Raw genomic sequence first — 21,733 nt, 5'->3', positions numbered from 1 at the left:
GTATGTCTCTCTTCCGGAGGGTCGCTGATGCCCCTGTGGCTGGTGTCCTGCTCCTTGTACGAAGTTCCGTTGTTCCAGGATTTCTGTTTGACGTGCCTGCGATGTTGCTGCCACCGGAGTGTCTTCCCAGGTATATTCGCCCTGATTCGTAGCGGGTAGTCTGGTTATTGGGACTGCAATTGTGGCCCTGCTTTTCTGCGGTCCCACCGCGCCTGACGTGGGTGTAGGTTCCTGGCACACTGGTTCCTCATCTGGTGTTAGTGCTCCTAGTCCTGTTGGGACCAGGCCTCCTCGTGGCTGTGGTGTTCCTTCCATGTCCAGCCTGAGTGCTACTTCGCGTGGTAACACCCGTGGCTGCCTTCGATCCCTACTTTCTGCTGACGGCCTTCCAAATCTGTCTTCTTGCATCCCAGGGGCTGGACTAGCGGTCTGGTTCCTTAATTCGTTGATCTGTGCTCGGAGGAGGTTGTTGTCCTCCTCCATCTGGGATCTCATGCTCCTATTCTCGCTCTGCATAGTCCTGATGGTTCTGGCTAATGTGTCCAACCCGCTTATCATGATGCTGGTAGGACTCGGAGGTGCCCAATCATTTGCACAGGTTGTGCTCCCTTTCTGATTGCGGGACTCCCTGCTGTCCCTGGGCGAATCCCGGATCTTTAATCTGAGCCTTTCCTGAGGATGGGCTTGCTGCGGCTTGGGAACTCTGACTTTGCTTGGCTGCTGGTATCTGAGCAGCAGTGGTGATTTTACCCGAAGTTGTACGTGCTACTGCTGCTGCCGAAGGAGATGGTATTTGTGTTGCTGCTGAAGAGGGCGGCACCTGTGTTCCTGGTGCGCCGCCGGTGCTGCCTGAGGTTGTTTCTTTGTGTCCGGACATGTTTTGATTGTTGAGTAGACTGACTAATGGAGACGACCACTATGCCCCACGGTGGGCGCCAAACTGTTTTGGTAAATTTCTACCAAATTAGGGTTAAAGTGGTCTTAGCGTTAGGTCAATGCTGCGATTTATGTGAACGTCGTATGTTGTCCTGTTTGAACGATGAATGCAATGAACACAAGCAATTTTGGTGACGCGGAAAACCCAATGTGGGAAACAACCGCGGGGGGAGACGGAATCCCACCAATATTTTCACTATAATTCGAGAGGAAATACAGTTCTTATGCTTGCTATGAATGCTAAAGTGTAATTCTGGTATCTTCTGATGATCGTTCCTCTTTGCATTGAGGCTCCTTATATAGGGGAGGTCGAGGAGCTAGGGTTTCTTCCTTCTCCCCCAAGTTATTCCTAATTTGACATCAGGTAGGACTGTCCTTCTCCCGATCTCGCAAGATGTTGGACCTTAATAAGCTTCTCCCGCGTGGACCTTTGGCCCATATCCTGCGCTGATTGCTGACGCTGGCATCCTGGCTCCCTGATATCCTGCATCCCGTAACACTCCCAGGCCTGCTGCCCCAAGTCAGCCCATATCCATATTTTGGGCCTAACAGTGGTGAGGTGAAAACGAAGGTGAAATAAATGGTGGTGTAATTGTAGGGGATTTGATGGTGATGATATGATGCAGGTAAGCCGTGGTTGCAATGGTGGTGAGTTTATGGGTGAACGATGGATGCTGTTGGTGTGTTTGTATCGTGGCAGGTTTCGGGTTTCAGTTCAGAGGTAATGTTGGGTTGACATTGATTGATGCGGGTTGATTGCAGGTCGAATGGAGATGATGGTGGTCACGGAGGGTGATGGAGATGTTGGTGAACTAAGGTGATGATGGTGAAATTGGTGAATGGCCTTAATGGAGGAAGCCATGGGGATGAAATGCAGGTTGATCGAGAATAAGGGAGATGGTGGTCCACGTTGAAATGGAAGCACGGGTTCAGAAAATGAAAGGATGACCTTATTACTCTCTTAGATTTCCATTTGCTAGTCTTCTTTTGAATTGACCCTAGTTTGACACTTTGACTTTGACCCGTCTTTTCCACCTCGCATAACTTTAATTATCGAACTAATCTCTACAAAATACAAACAAGCCAAAGCAGTATCAAATTCCGCGTATCTAACAATTGCTCGCAATAAATATAATAAAACTAATAATTACTAATTAAAATAATAAAATGAGCTATTTAACATTTAAAGCACACAAAATCGAGTCGGAATAAGGTATAAATGCGGGGTAAAAGCTACCAAAATACTACTTATCAGTGCTATCAACATTATTTATTGTGTTAAGCTATCCCAAGGTAAATATACTTAGATCTCTACGATTTGATTGTCATTCCCTCTTTTTTTCATTACTTAAGGTGAAACTAAGTTAATAACGATAATATTGCATAAAACAAATTCCACTATTATTGTGTTACTTTTTTTTAATAGGTATGATTTATTGAAGAAAGAAGATTATAAGGAGAAATGAAATACTAAGATTGCTTAAACAACCATATTTTACATACTAACTAAAGATTGATGACATCAACGTGGAATCATGGATGATTAATAATGTTTTGAGCATTTATTATATATATTTTGAAATATCACAAAAACTCCTGAGAGACGGTCTCTCAATAGCGTTATTGAGAGACCTCTCACATGATTGGGGTGAGGGACCCACTGAATTTCTTTATGGCTAAAAGATGGAAAATTTGAGGGGATAACATAACATTTTTTGTATAATATTGTTAAATAGGTGAAATATTCGGCAATAATGATCCAATTGTTGTTCAAGTTGTTGCTGCTTAAAATTTTTAGTTCCGCAATTTATTATTGTATTAGCTTCATTTTATGGGGGTATGAAATGTTAGTTTTGTCATAACATTTCTAATTGTGTGTTTTATGTTATTTTCAGAATTGTTGATGAAATTTTGATATCTAATTTGTGAGGGTGTTCTATCTTTGGGAATCTTTGTTTGATAATATAGTTTTGTTTAATTTGATTATATGAATACTTATATTATTAATTCATTTTAGCTTGCATTGAGTTACTTTAGTTTTGATAGGGGTATCTTAGTATATCTAATGTATGAAATTTTAATTTCTGATAAACTGTTGTATAAAATAGTAATTGAATTTATACAGCCCTTAAAACATGAAAATCGTAAATTGAATTGATCGTAGTATGTTATTGTATTAAATCACTAAAGTATTATACTAGAAACAGAACAACCCATTTCACGGGTCACAAAACTAGTTCAATTAATTATAACCCCTCTCTTTTCTTGTTACTTGAATCGATCATTATATCCATTGCATTGGTTTAAGGTTTTAAATATTATAAATATACTCTTGTATCTTTGGTAGCATACGACGACTCTACCTCACAATAAGCTAAAACTTCATGTTTACGCTGTTCTAGGGTTTGTAGAAGAATTATCCATATAATAGTTTTTCTACTTTGAGAAATATTGAATTTATATCCGTAACGTGACTAGTTTATTTTTACGAAGAATCAACCAAAAATGTTGAAGACGACTGCTGCTCTTCGACAGCTGATGAAGGTGAAGTTATCGGGTAGACAGCTGATGAAAAGTGGCGACAGTGTTAGAGTTAGGGAGAAGATGTCAGAAGATGAAATAAATGTTCGTCGTCGCCAGAACATTGCAAGTAAGATCTGGGCCGAGTATGACGTGTTAGACTGCTATGACGACAGTTTCCTCAAGCTGGATCGTTGGAATAGTAAAAATTTCGAAGAAATGAAAAGCCTTTACAAGGACCTGAAGAAATACAACAGGGAAAACGGCATCGCCCCAACACCCGGAAAATACCCTAAGCGTCGTCCGCTCCACATGTTTGGTAATCCAAAACCTGATTCGTGGATGCCCCGTACGGATGATATTGGGGTTATTGAGTCGGCTCAGCTTGCGGTCAACGAATACAATAAGCAGCAGCACGGTTCCAGCCTCGAGTTTGTGAGTGTGCTTTCCATTGAAATTCGTTCTAATGAAGGTGATTGCAATTTCTTAATTCAAACTCGTGATCCTGCTGCTGCTGGGGTTTCTATCAACCTCCATGCCCATTGTTATTGGCCCTACCGTGACGTCTACCAAGTCTCCCTTCATCGCCCAGGTTGGTATTATAACTATCAATATCAATATCAATACTCCATTCTACCTTCTTATGTTAATTACTCTTGTGCAGTTTCGTTCATCAACTTGGTTCACAAAGATGAGAGAAACAAGGCAGGTGACGGTGATGTAGAAGTACTTCTTTATGCAAACCTGCATAATTGTCCTGTTATCCGTCGACGTTTGGGCCTGAAAAGAGAAAACTTACATTATGGAAACTCTCGTGGACTTTTTCTCAATTTATCCCTGGACGATGACTCTCTTATACGCGTTGCTCAGTTTGCTGTCAACCAGGTTTGTGTTTCATTCTAGATTCTCTTCAGTCATCTCAGTTTGTTGTTAAACAACTCACTATTTTATTGTTTTCCTGGTTAGAGATCAAATATTCATTTGTTGAGGGTAACGGGAGCATGGCGAGAACAGATGGCACTTAGAGGATGGCAAAAAGACATGACAGATCGTAGATATTTGTATCATGTTATCTTTGAAGCTTTAGAACATGGTCTTCAGAGAAGGTTCTATTCAGCTATATCTGTCGATGCAGAAGCCGCAGCTCCAAAATTGTTGGATTTGGTGCCTCTTCATTCTCCTAGACCCACAACAAAAATTATAGTATAAGACGGTCCTTTTGTTTAATTGCTACTCAGTATTAATTATTTTTGTTCATTAGATTTCACCTGTCATGATAATGAACTCTGTCATTTTAAAGGTGTAAAGCGAGTCCGGGCTTCTAGCACTGATTACAGATACTACCTCCATTCATCTCCTCTTTGAGACATGAACTTCATCGCGGCTTGGTTTTGAACGTAGTCCGCATTACTTGATGAACAGCAGTTTTTTAATCAAAGAACCAATCTTTTACAAAGCACTAATGAGTGCGTGTTTTAAGAAACTACGTCTCATAGTAGTAATTGTCATTAAAAATTGAGGGTATATGCTAGAATTTTAAAAAAAAAACAGAGGCGTACATCGTAGAAAATCCCTTTATCTTTTTCCTAGTGATTATGAGTGCCACAAAATGTTAATCCCGTCGACTTATAGGCAACATGATATTGAAATTGGTGGGTTACTTCTCCAAAGTTTACACGAAAAACCTGGGCTTTTCGTCCTCAGCCTGAGTAATGTCCAACACTTTTTCATCCGGAGTTGGACACCATTTGAAAGAGGAAAAAATAAACCCAAGAAAATTACTGAACCGACCTGGTGTCAGCTTATCTTATTACAGTTACATTTTAAAAGGTTTTGGATTGAACTTTCAACCACAATAAACATTTAAAAATAAATCTTGTTAGTTAATACTCCCTCTATTCGATCCTATTGACAACATTTGTCTAAATATGTGAGGGGAAGTGTGAAAAATATAGTGAATTGGCCTAAATTAAGAACATCATCATGCAATTAAGCAATATCCCCTATTCTTTAGACCCCTTCAATCGGTTCATGTACATTCTGTCTCGGTCATTTGATTGTATTTTTTATTCTTTGTGAGGGTATTGTAATCAAAGGATAACTAATGATTGGTCAGGACGAAATAATGAGTTTGCTCAACTTGTCAACCACAAAAAACCTGATCTACGGTACTTACCTTAATTCAGGACCTATGCATTACTGTCTAAGGTATATATGATTAATGGAAACACAAAAAACTCACACACCCACATGTCAGACAATCGTATTTTATTTACTAAAATTGACACAAAAAAGAACTTAATAACTACTTTTGTGGTAGGATTGTTGCATGAAAAAACATAGTTTTAGACTTTTAGGTAAACTATCACATGTAGAAAGAAAGTAAGAAACTAACCAGGCAAGTATAGAAAAAGAGGAGAGATATAAAAAATGCGAGCCCAACCGTTCAAGGGCGAGAACCAGCACGGCTGTCAACAACTCAGCTTGCTCAAAGTAACTCTCCAAGCTCAACTTTTCTCTTTCCTCCTCTTCTAGAAACTTTGTTCCCTTCCGGCAGCGTCAAATTCATTTTGAGACACGCTGCTGCTGCTGTTGCAGGTGAAAGCTATAAACACCCAGATGTTGTTGAGAATGATCTTTGAACGATTATATATTCGCCACGAATTAACTGTTACATAAGATCATTTTTTGTTGCAGTGCATCATGGCCCATCTCAAAACCACACAAAATCAGAAACTAAACAGATTAAACGGAATCACAAGAACAATCAAATATCCATCGAAATCAACAACAAAATCAGTTTGACAAAAACCTCAATTACAACGAACTGGAGAACAAAGTAGAGGAATTGGGAAAGAATGGTTTTTGGGAAATGAATTAGGCCTATTAGGGAAACGAAGTACATGGGAAAAAAATAGAATGAGACAAAAATGTAAAGCACAGACCACAGAGCACAGGAAAAGGAAAAGCACGTTAGCGTCATGAGATTTACGATTGCAGGAATAGTCTAAGGGAACTTCTTGCTTTCTAAAGAGTAAAGATAAACGAGCGTCTCACCATTAAAAATTCGATTTATAAACTGTACATTAGTTAAGTCGCATCAAATGCTTCCTAAACTTCAAACAGCTAGCTAGATGATTACAAGAAGAAAAGAGCCACAGGGTACACCAAAGAAACCTAAACAAACATATAACCTCCAATTCTTTGGAATTGCCCTATTTACTAAAAAAAAAAATAGAGGGAGTAGCTAACATAGCAACAATTCTCTCTAAGTTACACTCCACCAAACTAGAACTTAAAGGAATCTAGTGTGTCATCTAATCGCCAAGGGAAGCCAAATTTGCGTTTTCTGACTAGTAGTTGCATCTTCCAAACAGTTTATGGAGAGCCAGCTTGCGCTCGAAAGATGGTAAAAGCGATCATGATTCTCAGCTAGGCAGTGAAAAAAGACAACAAGTTAGCGATTAATCATGGATATAAATGACCCATTGTTCTTTCCGATGTTCTATTTCTTGCAGCAGCATCTATGCAGCAATATCCTAGCTTCATCTCAATTCTCAACATAGAGATTAGAGAAGAACTGTAACATATGTATATGCATCAAACATGGAAGGTTATTCTAATTTCAAGCCACAATCGCAAACAGGCCATCTAGGCAAGCATAACTTTAGCACACAACCTTAACACAGGAAAAGAAATGGGGTCCATGCCTCCATGTTTTCTTGATCGAATATCTGGATTGCTCGAGCGAGATATGATGTCATTGCAAAAGGTATACACCACAATCACCCTATTAACCAAACCCAGTTCAGTTCATGAAGTGTGTGTGGCGATAGCCGATATGTCATAGATTTTACTTCCAACATGTAATTAGTCCTTTTATTTCGTACGAAGCAGCGAGAGCAGTTTTGATGTTCACAGGTAGCAAACTCTGTTCCAGAATGTCACCTTTCAATGACTTTACAAGCAACAGTTGGCATCTACCTTTCATCAACAAAATGTGTCTGCAGTGAAGACGATGAATTCAAACGTGCACCTTCAGCATCCGAGTCCAACTCCCACCACGGCTTATCATCTTTTCCAACCAAACGCTTATCATCTTTTCCAGTGGAGTCTCCGCATTCCGCGTCCTCAAAATCACTAGAATCACTTAACTTATCAGCGCCCTTTTCGACTTCCGGATCATAAGTCCACTCAAGTCTCTTCAAAATATCCCGGTCTCTCCACCGTCCCACGACAGAACCCGCCTCACTTCTAGCCTTCCCGACAATTATATCCCTCCATGAAAAACAAGCATCAGCACTTCTCTTAAGCACACCATCATCATCATTACATCCCACAACCACAGTCTTCACACATCTCTCCCTAGCCTCCTTCAAAACCCCCACAAAGTCCGAATCATCAGACACAAGCACCAAGCACTGTATGGCCCTACGATCCATCAAATCCACCATACAATTCCTCAATGCAACATCCGCAGCCTGTGGCTTATCAGACACAGTCCTAACCCAAAACCCGGCTCGTTTCAACTCATCAGCTAAACCATACCCAACCTTAGGAGTCACAACATCCTTACAAGCATTCCTATATTTCTCCATCTTCATTGCATACCTCCCTACCAAATTAACCCTTTTCTTCCCTTTCGCAGACTCAATCTGATTAACCCGTTTTTGATGTTCCCTCTCATGAATAGTAAAATGCCCCATAAGTTTCTCATTAGTGTTAAACTTCCTACCACAAACCCTACACACATATGGTTCAACAGACCTTATAACCCCTTTATTTTCCAAGTGATTCAACACCTTCCTCTCATTCCTACGCTCTTTAACAGCAGGAGGAACATAACTAAAAGCGTGGCGATTCGCATACGCAACCATATATCTAACAATTCCAAAGCAAGAAACAGTCTTTCTCAATTTAATTGCAATTTCATAAGGTGGAGCTGTATTTGGGGGTTTATTATCCAAATCCCAAAAAATCCCAACTTTAGTTTGTGGGAGTTTTGGTAATTGAGAATTGGGGGATTTCAGAGATGGGTTTCTTCCAAAATGACAAAATCTAATTAATTTTAGAGATGGGGTGAACAATTTTGATCCTGTAACATGCATTTTTATACAAAAGATTGCAACTTTTGAACAAAGTAGTAAATTGTGTAGTGCGAAAATCAATTACAACTAAAATTAAGCAGAAAGATAAGTAAAGACAAACCAAACAGTATATAGATCATCAATCCATGGCATAAGACGAGAGTTGAGTGGAGATTGTGGGAGTTGCAATTTTGGTTTCCAAAAACGATGAATGACCTTGTTGGGCTATGGCGGATTTGAACCGGCCGGATCTGGATCGGGTTACAGATCGTGTTCAGGTTCGAGTGAATGTCCGTATAACTCGACTGGATTTGGATTTGGATTTGGATTTGGATTCGGATTCGGAAAAGGGATCTAAATCTGATCACTAGGGTAATTGGGTATTTGGGTCTCGCATCCACTCCTCAAGATAATGTGTGTTCATAAAGTTTACGACGTTTTTACTTTTTATCATTGGCTGGTCTCCCTTAAGATGAGTCATTTTACTCTGAAATAAAAAGGACGGAATTTTGAGATCATTTTACAGTTAAATGTGATCACTTTTAAAATACAAGTTACTAACTGCATCACTAGCTATTACATTTGATTCACATTTGCCAAAATGGTTCTGAAAAATCTCGTCTTCTTAAAGAGTCGAAAATGGCCCGTCTAAACAAGAACTTTTGTTTTACTATAGATGTATCACCCATATACTCATAACTCGTCCTGGCTAGAGTTGTTCATGGGTCGTCCCGTCCATCTCCATCGAGCTGACAACATACATGGGTATAGGACAAGATATTTTACGATTCGGTCCACTAACCCGCCCTAAACCCCCTAACCCGCTTATCTATGAGCCCAAATTTAACTTAAACTCAGCTCAAACCCGCATATGATCGCCTCTAAATCTCTAATCCTAACGCAATGGCCTGCTAATTAGTCACTGTAATTGTTATGTTGGATATAACTCGTATTCTCGCATAGAGCCTTTGTTTTGTAACACAAATTTTCAATATAGACGGGAGATATCGGTCTATAGTTATAGACGAATCAAATGTCCACCTACTTTAAGTATAAGACAAGCAATAAGTTGCATGATAGAGCCTTAAAATGTCACTACTTTAAGCATATTTACCCGTCTATAGTCTATAATTATAGACGGATATAGTGAGACTAATTGGTTTTGTAAGGTACTCCGTAGTGTACTTGTGTAATCGTTAATATTCCATGCACGAATTAAGGGGTGGCCCATGGCCTATTGTCATGGGTTCCGATTTATTGTGTTTCGAAGTGTGTTTATCATCATACACTTCAAAAGGAAAGACATTGTTCATACAAAGAGCAAGGCTCACTAGACCATACTTAGTTACTTACTGCTATAAAGAAACATGAAGTTATACATTTTTATTACTAGTTGTTGCTCCGCGCGCGATGCGCGCGGAGTCCCAAGGCCCATATCCGTCTTTTATCAAATTACCAACCTTCGAGCGCAATGTAGAAGTATCTGTTTACGTTGCAGTCATTGGGTTAACACTTCCCGAACATTTAAATCAACCCTTCATGAGCAATCTTCGAAATGCAATGTTTAGGTTGGAGTCATTGGGTTGCTGACGATTAGTAAAGAGAATACGCAAGCAAAATAAGACAAACAATCCACAAATCAGAGTAAAATACTAAAACACAACAAATTAGCAAGTAATCCTGGACTTCTACAAAGACCTAAAAACACAGCCTCTGATGGAAGCAAGACTATTTTCTACCTTTGATGCTTCTTATTTAAGTCGAAATACTCAAATTAGAATAGTACATGTGCCTCATAATTTGGTTGATAAGTTATAGTAATCATAATTAGAATTATCATATAAGAATGTGTCACATTATAAATGACAAATGTATGAATTAAACAAGTAAGACAATTAGATAGTCCGGACGCGGAACTCGGAAATTATAAATTGAAACTTCACAAGAAATAAAATGTGACTCAGGAACATAGTACACATCATCAAATAATCATTAAAAAGATTGAAACTTTGCAAGAAATAAGTGAAACTATAGCATACCCATTGTCCCAAAAAGAACTAAAAAGATACTTCCTCCACAAACCTATTTTCACCCCATTTGCTTTATTGCGATTTCCAAACGACACTTTGACCGTGTTTTTCAAAGTCTATATGTTACTTTTTTTTTTTTGAAATTTTTTTCGTGAAAGATGTGATTAAAATAAGTGTAAATGTTTTTGTTTTAAAATCTAATAATTTTTATTCTCTAACTACGGTCAAAGTTCGGACACTTTGACCTCCCAAAAGCAAATGGAGTGAAAATAGGTTTGTGGAGGGAGTATTAAATTTTGCTACAACTTGGATATTATAGATACACATCATCAAATACACTGAAAACTGAAAAATTTGAGACTTAGCTATAATAATTTGAGTTTTTGCTACAAACTAAACCTCAAACTCGGTTAGATCGGGTTTTTCAAGCTCCTTATACCTCCTAATAACAAAGACATGATATCATGGGTGACACCGGAGCGAAAGACTTGCTCGGGCTAAGTTCCCATATTGTGACGTAGTCCCCAATAGCTTGAAGGCTTAAACATGTTTAAGCTTGAAGACTACTCCGGTCAGCCTTGGCAATCTACAAGCAAGATCAACAATGATCTGAAAATAGTGGCATGATCGGTAAGACCGGCAATTTTGAAAATATTTGAAATTTGGCCACCTGAGTGGACCTAGTGTCGTAGTTCTCAATAAAGGTAACTGTACGAGAACGTCACAAACCAACCACCTCTGTCAGTTTACTCTTTGAATCCGTTGAACGCTGATGCTCACTTCTCTCTAGCGCCTAGGAGGAAAAATTTACTATCATAAGCACAAGCTCTCATATCGAGCCTAGACCTTATCAACTGCAATTCTGCAAATGGAAGTGGCAGGGCAGCAGCGAAATTTTGGTACCAAGTATTAACAAATATAGCAAGGAGATGAAATTTGGACGTAAAAACTAATGAGCAAGCAAGAATTACAAGAATTACTTGGACCAAAACTAATTTACCTTTTTAGATTCTGATCTCCCAAAAAAAGGAGACGATTTCAGCAGCAAGAATTACTGCTCAAATATACAACTTGAGCACAAATATAAACGTGAACATACGATTAGGAAAAAAAAGGATTAGTTACTTACAAAGTCACAAGTCACTAGCCTACGATGTTTCAAATAAGAAAAAGAAACATATAATGTCGAATATCTGAGGACAACTCAGACTGTCAACAATACTACTACTGCACTAATTAAGGGTTGACTAATATAAATTGCCTCACAATGCAGCCTATGAAAGTAGCATCTCTTAAAATATGTTTTCCTCTCCTTAAATATGTACTTAAGATACCATTATAACACCATTTCTTGTTTAACATCGTCTTAATTACTTAAGACGGCTCACACCCAATTAATAGATAGAAGTGGAAATAAAAGAAGGTTGTAAGAGGTCTTGAGTTAAGATGGTCTTAACCAAGACCTGTTACCATTATAAAAGAACTATAGATAACAAACCTGTAATATTGCTAGAGGGATGCATGAGGAAGTGGACCATAGATGCCGGAAGAGACCAAGCTAAGAACTCTTAAACTCGTTAATATTGAGAGAGTTACAATAAAGTTGCTTAAAAAAAACAAAAAAAAAACTCTGGAACCTATGTAAAATCACTTAAAATCATTGAGGTACTCCCTACGCCAGCAGTACCCTGGAACCTTCTCTTTCCCGCCTCCCCAGGATTTTGAGTTGCATCCAAAACCTACGTAAAATCACTTAAAAACATTTCTTGCTGCTTGATCCATGCATACTTATATAGAGTATTAATTTTCAAAGGGGTTTGCACCATCCGGTTTGGTTCGGCTTCGAGCTTTGTAGAACCCCAAGGGCGGAAAAGTTCTCTCCCTGAAATTTTAACACTACTGCATTCCCGATGAACCGAACCAGGCCCTATGGTTAACCTAGATTAACTTACAGCCCAATTAGCTTTAATGACGACATAGCAATTCACAATTATCTAGATTGTTGCTGATCATTTTCTTTGCACTAACTACTGTAAAATTAATTATAATTGGCCAGTCTACTTAACTGTGCTACAGAGGAAATTATACTGAACCAAACAATTAATCACAACTTGCTTGCAACATGCACAAGGCGGCTCCACAGTCCGCCCACCCATGAGAAAAACTCCAGACACCTAAACATGCATTATTACAGGAAAAAGTCTCCAAATGCTAGTCTCGGTTACTTACCTCCACAAACCCGGCACCAAGATTCACAACATCTCCAAAATTATAAGTTACGGCAAGGTGACGATTGAGTGAAAATGACTTGAACTGGGTAAGAATGATCATCTTTCGTATTCCACTATTGATACAAAATGGTCAAAGGAACATCAATAAGCCTATAACATCCTCCTATTGGAACCTGCAAACCATAGTTATCTACATTAGCCATTTTGAACATAGTTATCACTCAAAGCTTGTAATGAACATAGCATCACGAAATGCATAGAAAGAGTGTCAATCTGCAACTAAAAAAACAGTCACTTTAGTTAGTCGTTTGCTTATCACTAATATAAATCATAGAACGGAAACAAATGGGTTCCAAAGACTCCCCCAATATAATTGCGAACATTTTGGAGTCTCCTTTAGCGATTCAAATAATGTAGGCTCAAGCTTCTGCAATTCAATAAACCATCAAAAACACATGTACCTTTACATCCTAAGTACCCAAAAGAAACCAAAAGTAACACACATGCATAGTTTAAAATATCGCAGACTATGATACCGCCTTTGATCGTATACGAGGGAAACACAAAAACATATGACCCACTTGTGTCTTGCGAGATCGGCTCATTTCGGACACGCTCTTTGGGTAACGATAAAACTTCCATCTAAAAATTCCTAAATTGGACAACTTTGACCAATTTAGAGAACGAACCGCATAAGCATTTGCTCCCTAGGGATGCGCACATGATATAATCGTAGCACTCCATTGTCCATAGTATTGTACGCTCCATCTCCGAATTTCATTCCAATATCGCCAACGGTAATACCAGTATTACCGGGCAAAGGTAGGTGATCATCTAAGCTCCGCAGTTGCACGATGAAACTTTCAGACAAAAGTTTACACACTATTGAAAAAACTCGCACATATTACATTAACCTCACATTTTAAGGCCTGAACAAAACCTTTGAATAGGACACGGATGGTGAAATGGAAACAAACAATAAATAGGAACATTAAAAACAACTACACCCATGTGCATCACCATATATGGTAGGTAGTTAGTTACCATGGACTCCATGTTCTTGTCCATCAACTATCAGCCGAGCGTATACAAGTGCATGTGTTGAAACTTTTCCTAGACCGCCAGGCCACCACTGATATATTTTCACACGTTAAACTCAACAACCAACAACTACAGCAACAAGATCATCTATCTAACTGGCAATTTAAGGCCATTAAGACATCTTGATTTACAACTTACTTTGCTTGAAGTTAGTGTTGGACTATGAACGACAAACTCATCTGCCTCAGGATCAAATGTTGCGAGTTTCCAGACCTTGAACATTAGAACCATATCCAAGTTCCGTTTGAGCATAGCACCCAATAATTTGCATTCTATATGCCAATGGCAGCCATTTCCGCTACTGCTCATCCGTGCCTTGTCTTTTGATAGCAGGAATAAAAATTCCCTAGCGACAAAAAAAACCATAAGATAAACCTGAAAAGCACCAACTAAGCTAACACAAAGATAAGAACAAAAAATCAAAGCAAAGTGATTGAGTAATAATCAAAGCAAAACCCTAATTAAATTATTAGGTCTGAAGCACGAAAAGTGACGAATTATCGAAGGTCGAATCATCACAAATCATCATGGTTGTCTCCGTCACCGTCGTCATCATCACAAATCATCATGGTTGTCCTCGTCGCCGTCGTCATCACAAGCATCGGAGCAGGAGATAGATCTCATATGCAACCTCTATCTGAACGCCTATGGATACTCTGATACTATGGATAAAAAAAAATGGAGAGTGAAAGAGGGAAAATGAGTGGATGAAACTGGAGAAGGAAATTGAAGGGCAAAACAGAATGGCCAAAAGGAATAAAGAAATCGAGAAAAGAAGGAAGAGGAAAGAGTAAAGTAAGAAACACTGTATGGCACATGACCCGCACGAATAACACTGGCCTACTGTTCATTCCCCAATCTTTTCCAAAGTTTACACATTTAGAACAATCCTTAGACTATACTCCCAGGAGTACCAAACTCCATGCTCTTTATCCATTTAAAAAAAAAATATCACATAAAATCTGGTAACCACTAACCCCACTCCTCATTTTACTCTTCATTTTCCAAAATCACTTGCCAAAAAACACAAACCCTATTTTCTTCTTCCCTTTAAACTCTTACCTTCTATATTCACAAAATCAAACAATGCACTTCTAATCGTTTGTAATCGCTAATAAGGTATGTTCTTATACTACATCAAACCCTAAAAATTAATTGAATTAAATCTATATTTCTCTCTCATTATTCATTGTTAATTGTCTAGTGTAAATACGACACACATATCGTCTAAATATGCACAATTGTGAATGTGAATGATATAAGGTGTGAATATATCATCAACCTAATGTGAATTAGGTGACCAAGTTGTGTAACTATAATCGTTCTTCAGTATGAATATGAGAAATATAAGTTGTGAATATTACACAACTGTGAATATGAATGATATAAGTTGTGAATATTTCAACAACCATGAATTAGATGATTAAGTGTTGTGACTTTATTAGCTCTTTAGTATGAATATAACACATATGCTGTGAATATCCATAACTGTGAATATGAACGATATATGTTGTGAATATGTCGTTAAACCTGATTTGTGCCATTGAATATGACACAGATATATTGAGAATATGTCATCAGTTTTAGTGAATGCAAATAAACCTTGATTTGTGACATTGAATTCATAGTTTTCAATTTCTTAATTTGCAGATTATTCAAATCAATTGACGGATGACCATGAAAGTTCTGCTCCATATGAAAACTGCCGATAGTTTAAGAATTGATTGTGAAACTAGAGAATTTGAGAGTATTAGAAACATAACTGACAATTTAGCGGGCAGTTTTCAATTTTTTTTTTTCTAATTATTTTTTGGCCAAATAACTATATGGGAGTATCCTGCTCCCTACTCCTGGGTGCAGGATATAATTTGCCTCCAGAAGGTTTTTAGAAGATAAGGGATTATAAAATGACTCGAGATGAACATGAACTTGGAAAGACGATGGGACTAAAAAACTGATATACCAGTTTCCTTTTATAACATTTATGGAGTTTAAATCATGATCGAAATATACTGAAATGTTGTTGCTTGCCTTGACATAGCAGGGATGAATGATCGGGTTGTTGATTTCGAGGTAGAAGTATTCATATAATTTCAAACCCGAAACCTAGTCGGCCTGTATTTCTTGACTGGAGAAATGGGCTAACCATGAAGTCCATAGTTGGAGTTGTTGGGCTTAAGTAGAATTTTTTCACGGGTGGACTTTCTGCAACATTTGTTGTTGGGAAATGGGCTCGCCATGCCAAGAGCTCATCCTGTTTTTACACAGTGCCTCATCAAGAGTCTGTCATAGGCGTTCAATGTCTCAGTTCAGTTTGAAACTTGCTGGACTTGCTTCAATTTTTTTCACAAGTTCAGTCTGAACAGCAGAAACCAAAACAGCATAATAATGCCTCTACAAAAGAACTCTTTACCTCCGAAACATTGCTTCTTTGGCTTGTGCGGATTTGATTAATAGTAACTCGTAAGTGTGTGTGCAGATACCCTCTTTAATTCCCTGCTTATTCTATCGGCCGCTCTTCTGTCGCTCGCTCGTCATCAAAGACAAGATTATAGGACCGAGACACAAGCAGAATTGCTACGTTCCCAAATAGAGCTAAGAAAGAGAGGTCCCACAGGCTCTTCCCCGGGTACACCAACACAGTCAGGTCGCTTTCTCACGTACGATAAATAACAGACCAAGTCAGAGTCATCGGGCCTCCCACTTCCCAAAAAAAAAAAAACCAAGCACATCAAAGTCGTGCCGCCTACGCAAGGAAACCCAAACTCAAGTTCAAGCATCGAGGGGTCCACACGACCCTCTCAAAAAGCTACACCGGATCTCCTTCCCTTCAGCCCCCTCTCCGTTCACACGGGAAGTCTCCAATTAGGACATGATTTTTGCTTCTTTTCAGAAAATGACAGTTTTATGGGTTTTTAAAATTATACTCCCTCCGATCCAGACAAATGGTAATTTTTACCTAAACGGACGATCCACACCAATGGTAACATAGCCTAAAAAATGACTAAGCTACCCTTATACCCCAGTTTACATGTTTGTCATCAAATGGTTCACTCACTCGATATTTAACCCTCACTTTTCTACCTTTTCTTAAATAACCTATTTTTCCTTATGTTACCATTTGTCTTGGTCGGAGGGAGTATGAACGAAAAGCCATCCGATGCAACTACCTACATAATTTTCATAGTGAGTCATCCAAAAACCACCCCTCTAAAGGTAACGTGTGTAATTCCGTCCATCCACCTCCCTTATTCCACAATTTGCAAAAGCCCTTGTGGTGCTAGATAATGATTCTTCTTTGCAGAAAAATATAACGAGTTCACAGAATTTAGATAAATTCGGAAAAAATAAGCTCAACATAAATAAGATGAAAAGAACGAATCCCTAGAAAGGGGAGCCAATATACTTTTTGCGTTGTAAAAAGAGCTTACTCAAGGGGGCCTCGGCACGACTCAAAGCAGCATTGAGAAGCTTCTCTTTGTAAAGGGGGTAGTAACTCGTTTTTCACCAAGGGAAATTATTTCGCCTTTCAAGTTCACTTGGTAATCCACTGATTATCCATGTCATTATTGTTTACCAATGGGATGAACTTGTTAGTATGGAAGTCATTTTGTGCATCTTTGCAGCATTTCTCCTGTCAGGTAAATGCTTACTGCTTACTGTGGTAGGGTCCTGTCTCAAATTTATGCAAGTTATCTGAAACAAAGACATGAAATTTTCAAACAAAGCAGAACAATCATGTTACCTTTTGATTGATGGTCAGGCAATTATGTCACCAAAATCATTACCGTATTACTGTACATTTGGCCTCACCGGTGTAAAACATATGTGGAACAGTGAAAAAGAAGTTATGAACACATGATTTTCTTTTTAATTCCCGCTATATAATTTAATCCATATTACCAAAACCTCTCCATCGTAAGAATCAACTTTTTTGTTGGTTTGCCTCCGTTAATTTGGATGACGTTTGCCTCAAGTAATTAGTGGTATGGGTCAGTTCGAGTGACTATTGGTCCAGTCATTCAAGACATTTTTGGTCATTCTGGTCGTTATTATTAAGGTTTTGTTTCATCTGGATCCGACAAGTTTTTTTAGGTCTATTCCTTGAACAAACTTGAAACCTGATCAATCTCTTACCACTTACCGGCTAAACCTAGTACTCAGAAATTATACACATTTTAAGGGGTAACTATTAGTGAAAAATCAGAAGCATCTTTTTTTTCCTTTAGTAATAGCACAGATCTTACGAAGACTAACCCTCATTACATCGGGATCTTTCTACAATACCTTATTATAAAACCATCTTTTTTCCTATAGTAATGGAATAAGGTAGAATGTAGATGTGGGTATTTCAGTTGTATTAGGTTAGTCTCGTATTACTTTACTATAAAACCATCTTTTAAGAGACTAATTGTTTGCCTAAATATAGAATGATCAGTACAAAGGTTACAAGGTAAGGAAAAAAAAGGTAAGGTGCCTTGCATCAATTATTTCAAGTAGCTATTCTAGTATTTGTTTCCAAAAACCTTCACTAGGAAATCATAGGTCTCAGAATCTCAATTAAAAGACAGTAAGACACAATTAAATGGCTTAATGGAGATTAGTAATATTAATTGAATTCTTACACGAACTTTCAGAGTGGTTGTTGGGTCAACGATTCATAAGAGCCTGAATCACAAACATCTTTTCAAACATACAAACTACTCGTCTTTCAAACATCCTGGTTTTGTTTTGCAGCTATATACCGTCGACCATCTTATTATGCATGGGCAAATGAGAAGGGATTGGAATTACCGTTACCTAAAAAAAACCAAATATTTTGCTAGTCCCCTTCGACACAATTTCCTAGTCCCCTTCGACAGCTAATGACCATCAAGCTAGTGTTACAACACTGCACTGTGAAGTAAGAGACTATAACACAACACAAAAAAAACTAAAAGACAAGTTATGATAATAAAAAAATATATATACATTAATGCCTTTCTTAAGAAGAGTCTACAAAAAGACGGTGAAATTTTTGAAAACATTCAGCGTGCTTGTTTCCATCAGCCATAGCTAACCATTTCCGTAAAAATCAGTATTTCTAGTAAAACATCATCAAATTCTCAGACCATGTGTCCATGTCTCCCGCAGCCCTCATTAGACATCCCCCATTTTATGGTAACTAAACCATCGATGGACCAAACTCCATGAGAGGCATTCTATGGAAGCCTTGCTAATTGGGTGCTACTTGCAAAAGGGGCTTTATAAAAATCCGCTAAAATGTTAAGTTAATAACCAACCAAACACTAAACATTTATCACTATGAATCAACTAAATAAGAAACCAACATCAAAACATTTACACTTATTCACTGCTAGACCACTATTACAAGTTAGCCTTGGCAATTGCAAACAAATCCATCATCCACATTCCTAAGTTGTATCTCAATATTAGTGGCTGGCCTAAAGGAGGCTAGCATGGGTGGTGTTTGGGCTAAAAATTGCGCTTTAGCCTAATAAAGGAAAAATCCCACTTGGTCCTTATTAAAGAGTTGGACTGTGAAGGAAGAATAAGCAAGAGGAGCCCAAGTACAAAGTAGAATCTGCCTGAAGGTTTAGGCCAAGGAGCGCGTAAGAATAGAGAGGCCCGCTAGCAAGGAAGGTTCGTGGATTTGGAAAGTCGCCAGGGAGATCTTAGGGAGAATTAAGGGAGATCAAGGAGAACGGAGGAAGAAGATCCGATTATGGAAGGAGTTGTGACAGAGCTATTATTCCTTTCCATAATCTAGATAGGACTCATCTAGGGTTCTCACCCTATAAATAGCCAAAGGAGCAATCAAGAAAAGGCATTCAAGACCTCGAGCATACACGCAAAATACATTATGCTAGCTAGATTTACATTCCGTCTCCATTGTACTCACTCTCTCATTAACAAGCTAGTGCAATACTTGGAAGGGTACCGTCCCTCCCGCGGTTGTTCCCACATTGGGTTTTCCGCGTCACCAAATCTTACGTGTCAACTTTTATTTACGTTCTTTATTTCTTTATTTAGCATTAACGCAAATATTCGACAAACATATAACGAGTAAGACCGCAGTGACCTCGCATAAACCTAAACCCGGTAAAAATTACCAAAACAGTTTGGCGCCCACCGTGGGGCATTGTGGTCGTCAATCGTTGATTACTCAGACGTATAATGGACAAACCAACATCATCAGCTGCGTCAAGCAGCGGTCAGCCGTCAATACCACCAGACACGGTCAATGTGTCTGTTGGCACTTAGATTTCCAGCTCTGTTTTCTCAAATGCTACCCATAATGCCGTGATTGTTAGATAGATAGAAACACCTGGACTATCTTGAGGTTCAATCCGTTCATTGTAGATTTAGCTCGTCAGAAAATCCTACTTTGTGAGTGTCTATGAATGTCAGTTGTTTTGTGGGAAAAGGTAAAGGGAATTAGGCGATTGCAACCAATAAGGAACTCAGATTTGTAGGCAAAGGTCTTTGGGGGAGGTTGTCTTGTGCAATTATTGTAGAGGACACAAGATTTGCTGAGGGACTTGCTTAGAATTATGACCTATGTACTGGTTATGCCTAACACGAGTAAAAAGAAAAAAGACAACGAATGGTTGAATGAGAGTTAGTGTTTCAGTCAAGACATCATCCGTATCATGAAAGAAAGACTCCAAGCTAAGACAATCTTTTTTAGATCCATGCTAAGACAATCTTGATGGAACTCGGCCCCCAACTATTTAGTAAGCCGGGCCTTGGTGCTAGCTCGATGGACTGATTATATCGTGCTATAAACTTTAGACTAAGAATTGGAAGTAGGAGCAAACTGTGTTAAGAAACCCATCATAAAACGCAATTCAAAATGAACAATCGTCTTCCATATGTGAACTCACTTCTTAGTACGATCCATCGATCTCATTTCTTTTTGCGCTGATTAGTATAGGAGCTAACAAATTATTTGGGCATGAGATAGTCGATGCTAACTACAAGGCTTGCTTTTATGCTGATATTGGAATTAGTTTAGAGGGAAAAGGGGTCAATAAAAGTGGAATAGGACGAGAGTACTAACTTATTAAAGGATCTAGCTTAACACAAATGCAAAACAGTCGTAGACTAAAATTGTATATTTGGCTCCACCTTCATTATGTCCACTCAATTATCCCATTGTACTATTTTCAATCTTCTTTAAACGGTGTATCTCCTGGGCTTTTCCAAAAATGAAGATATTAAGGCTGAGGCTTGATAATGAAGGAGCAATCTAGAGGTGAGTTGTTAGATAATGATGATAGGCTCATAAAAAATGGGTAATATATGGATCTATTTGAGCAGAAAGAAACATAGTGGGGATGGAAGAAGCTTTGGCAAACTTTGCCACCAAGCTCATATGGCTCGTGGCCATAGGAGTTGGGGAAGTACTGAGAAAGCAAAGGGGATGATGGATCTGATGAGGGTGTGAAAAAAGAGTAAACTGGAGGCAGACTCATGTATAGGGCAGATATCTGTAGATACCCGTATCCGTCGATATTGGAATTTATAGAGAACCCGACAAACACCCGATGATGATAGGACACATGTATTCTTTAGTTGTCATTGTCATTATTTGGAGCTCGTTTTACGATGTAGGATGGGCATCGTCGATGAAGTATTTTATTAATTTAAATGATATTTAAATTAATGTTTTTTTTTAAGTGAGTTCATTTTATTAATTTAAATGATATTTAAATTATGGCTTTTTTTAGGTGAATTCAATTTATTTTATTTTACTTTGAATTTATTTTCCCAAGTTTATTTTATTGAAAATAAAATAAATATTTGATTTGAAAAATCATTTTGT

The 21,733-nt window shown here is 38.3% G+C and overlaps 2 protein-coding genes across 3 annotated transcripts; one reads left to right on the top strand and one right to left on the bottom strand.

Annotated features, from left to right (window-relative positions):
* The first annotated feature begins 3,388 nt into the window (after window positions 1–3,388).
* On the top strand, window positions 3,389–4,677 carry LOC141587328 (uncharacterized). Its single transcript, XM_074408785.1, has 3 exons — window positions 3,389–4,048; window positions 4,121–4,341; window positions 4,423–4,677. Exons 1-3 carry the CDS (start codon window positions 3,442–3,444, stop codon window positions 4,663–4,665), a joined length of 1,071 nt encoding a protein of 356 aa, XP_074264886.1. The 5' UTR covers window positions 3,389–3,441; the 3' UTR covers window positions 4,666–4,677.
* A 186-nt stretch (window positions 4,678–4,863) lies between these two features.
* LOC141587327 (uncharacterized) lies at window positions 4,864–8,922 on the bottom strand. 2 transcript variants are annotated; one of them, XM_074408784.1, is made up of 2 exons: window positions 5,786–8,915; window positions 4,864–5,257 (listed from the first exon to the last, which is right to left on the bottom strand). In XM_074408784.1, the coding sequence occupies exon 1, from the start codon at window positions 8,562–8,564 to the stop codon at window positions 7,437–7,439; it is 1,128 nt and encodes a 375-aa protein (XP_074264885.1). In that variant the 5' UTR covers window positions 8,565–8,915; the 3' UTR covers window positions 4,864–5,257; window positions 5,786–7,436. The 2 variants fall into 2 exon arrangements, with proteins under 2 accessions (XP_074264885.1, XP_074264884.1); XM_074408783.1 differs by lacking the exon at window positions 4,864–5,257 and having other exon boundaries at window positions 5,359–6,124; window positions 7,136–8,922.
* Between the last annotated feature and the right edge of the window lie 12,811 nt (window positions 8,923–21,733).

The sequence above is a fragment of the Silene latifolia genome, chromosome 6 (assembly GCF_048544455.1).
Source record: "Silene latifolia isolate original U9 population chromosome 6, ASM4854445v1, whole genome shotgun sequence".
Lineage (NCBI taxonomy): Eukaryota > Viridiplantae > Streptophyta > Magnoliopsida > Caryophyllales > Caryophyllaceae > Silene > Silene latifolia.
This window is presented reverse-complemented; position numbering and strand designations above follow the sequence as displayed.

Coding starts and splice junctions, on each gene's coding strand:
- LOC141587327 (XM_074408783.1), bottom strand. CDS start 8,564: ATGCATGTTACAGGATCAAAATTGTTCACCCCATCTCTAAAATTAATT.
- LOC141587328 (XM_074408785.1), top strand. CDS start 3,442: ATGTTGAAGACGACTGCTGCTCTTCGACAGCTGATGAAGGTGAAGTTA. Junction 4,049..4,120: donor AGTCTCCCTTCATCGCCCAG/GTTGGTATTATA, acceptor ACTCTTGTGCAG/TTTCGTTCATCAACTTGGTT. Junction 4,342..4,422: donor CTCAGTTTGCTGTCAACCAG/GTTTGTGTTTCA, acceptor TTTCCTGGTTAG/AGATCAAATATTCATTTGTT.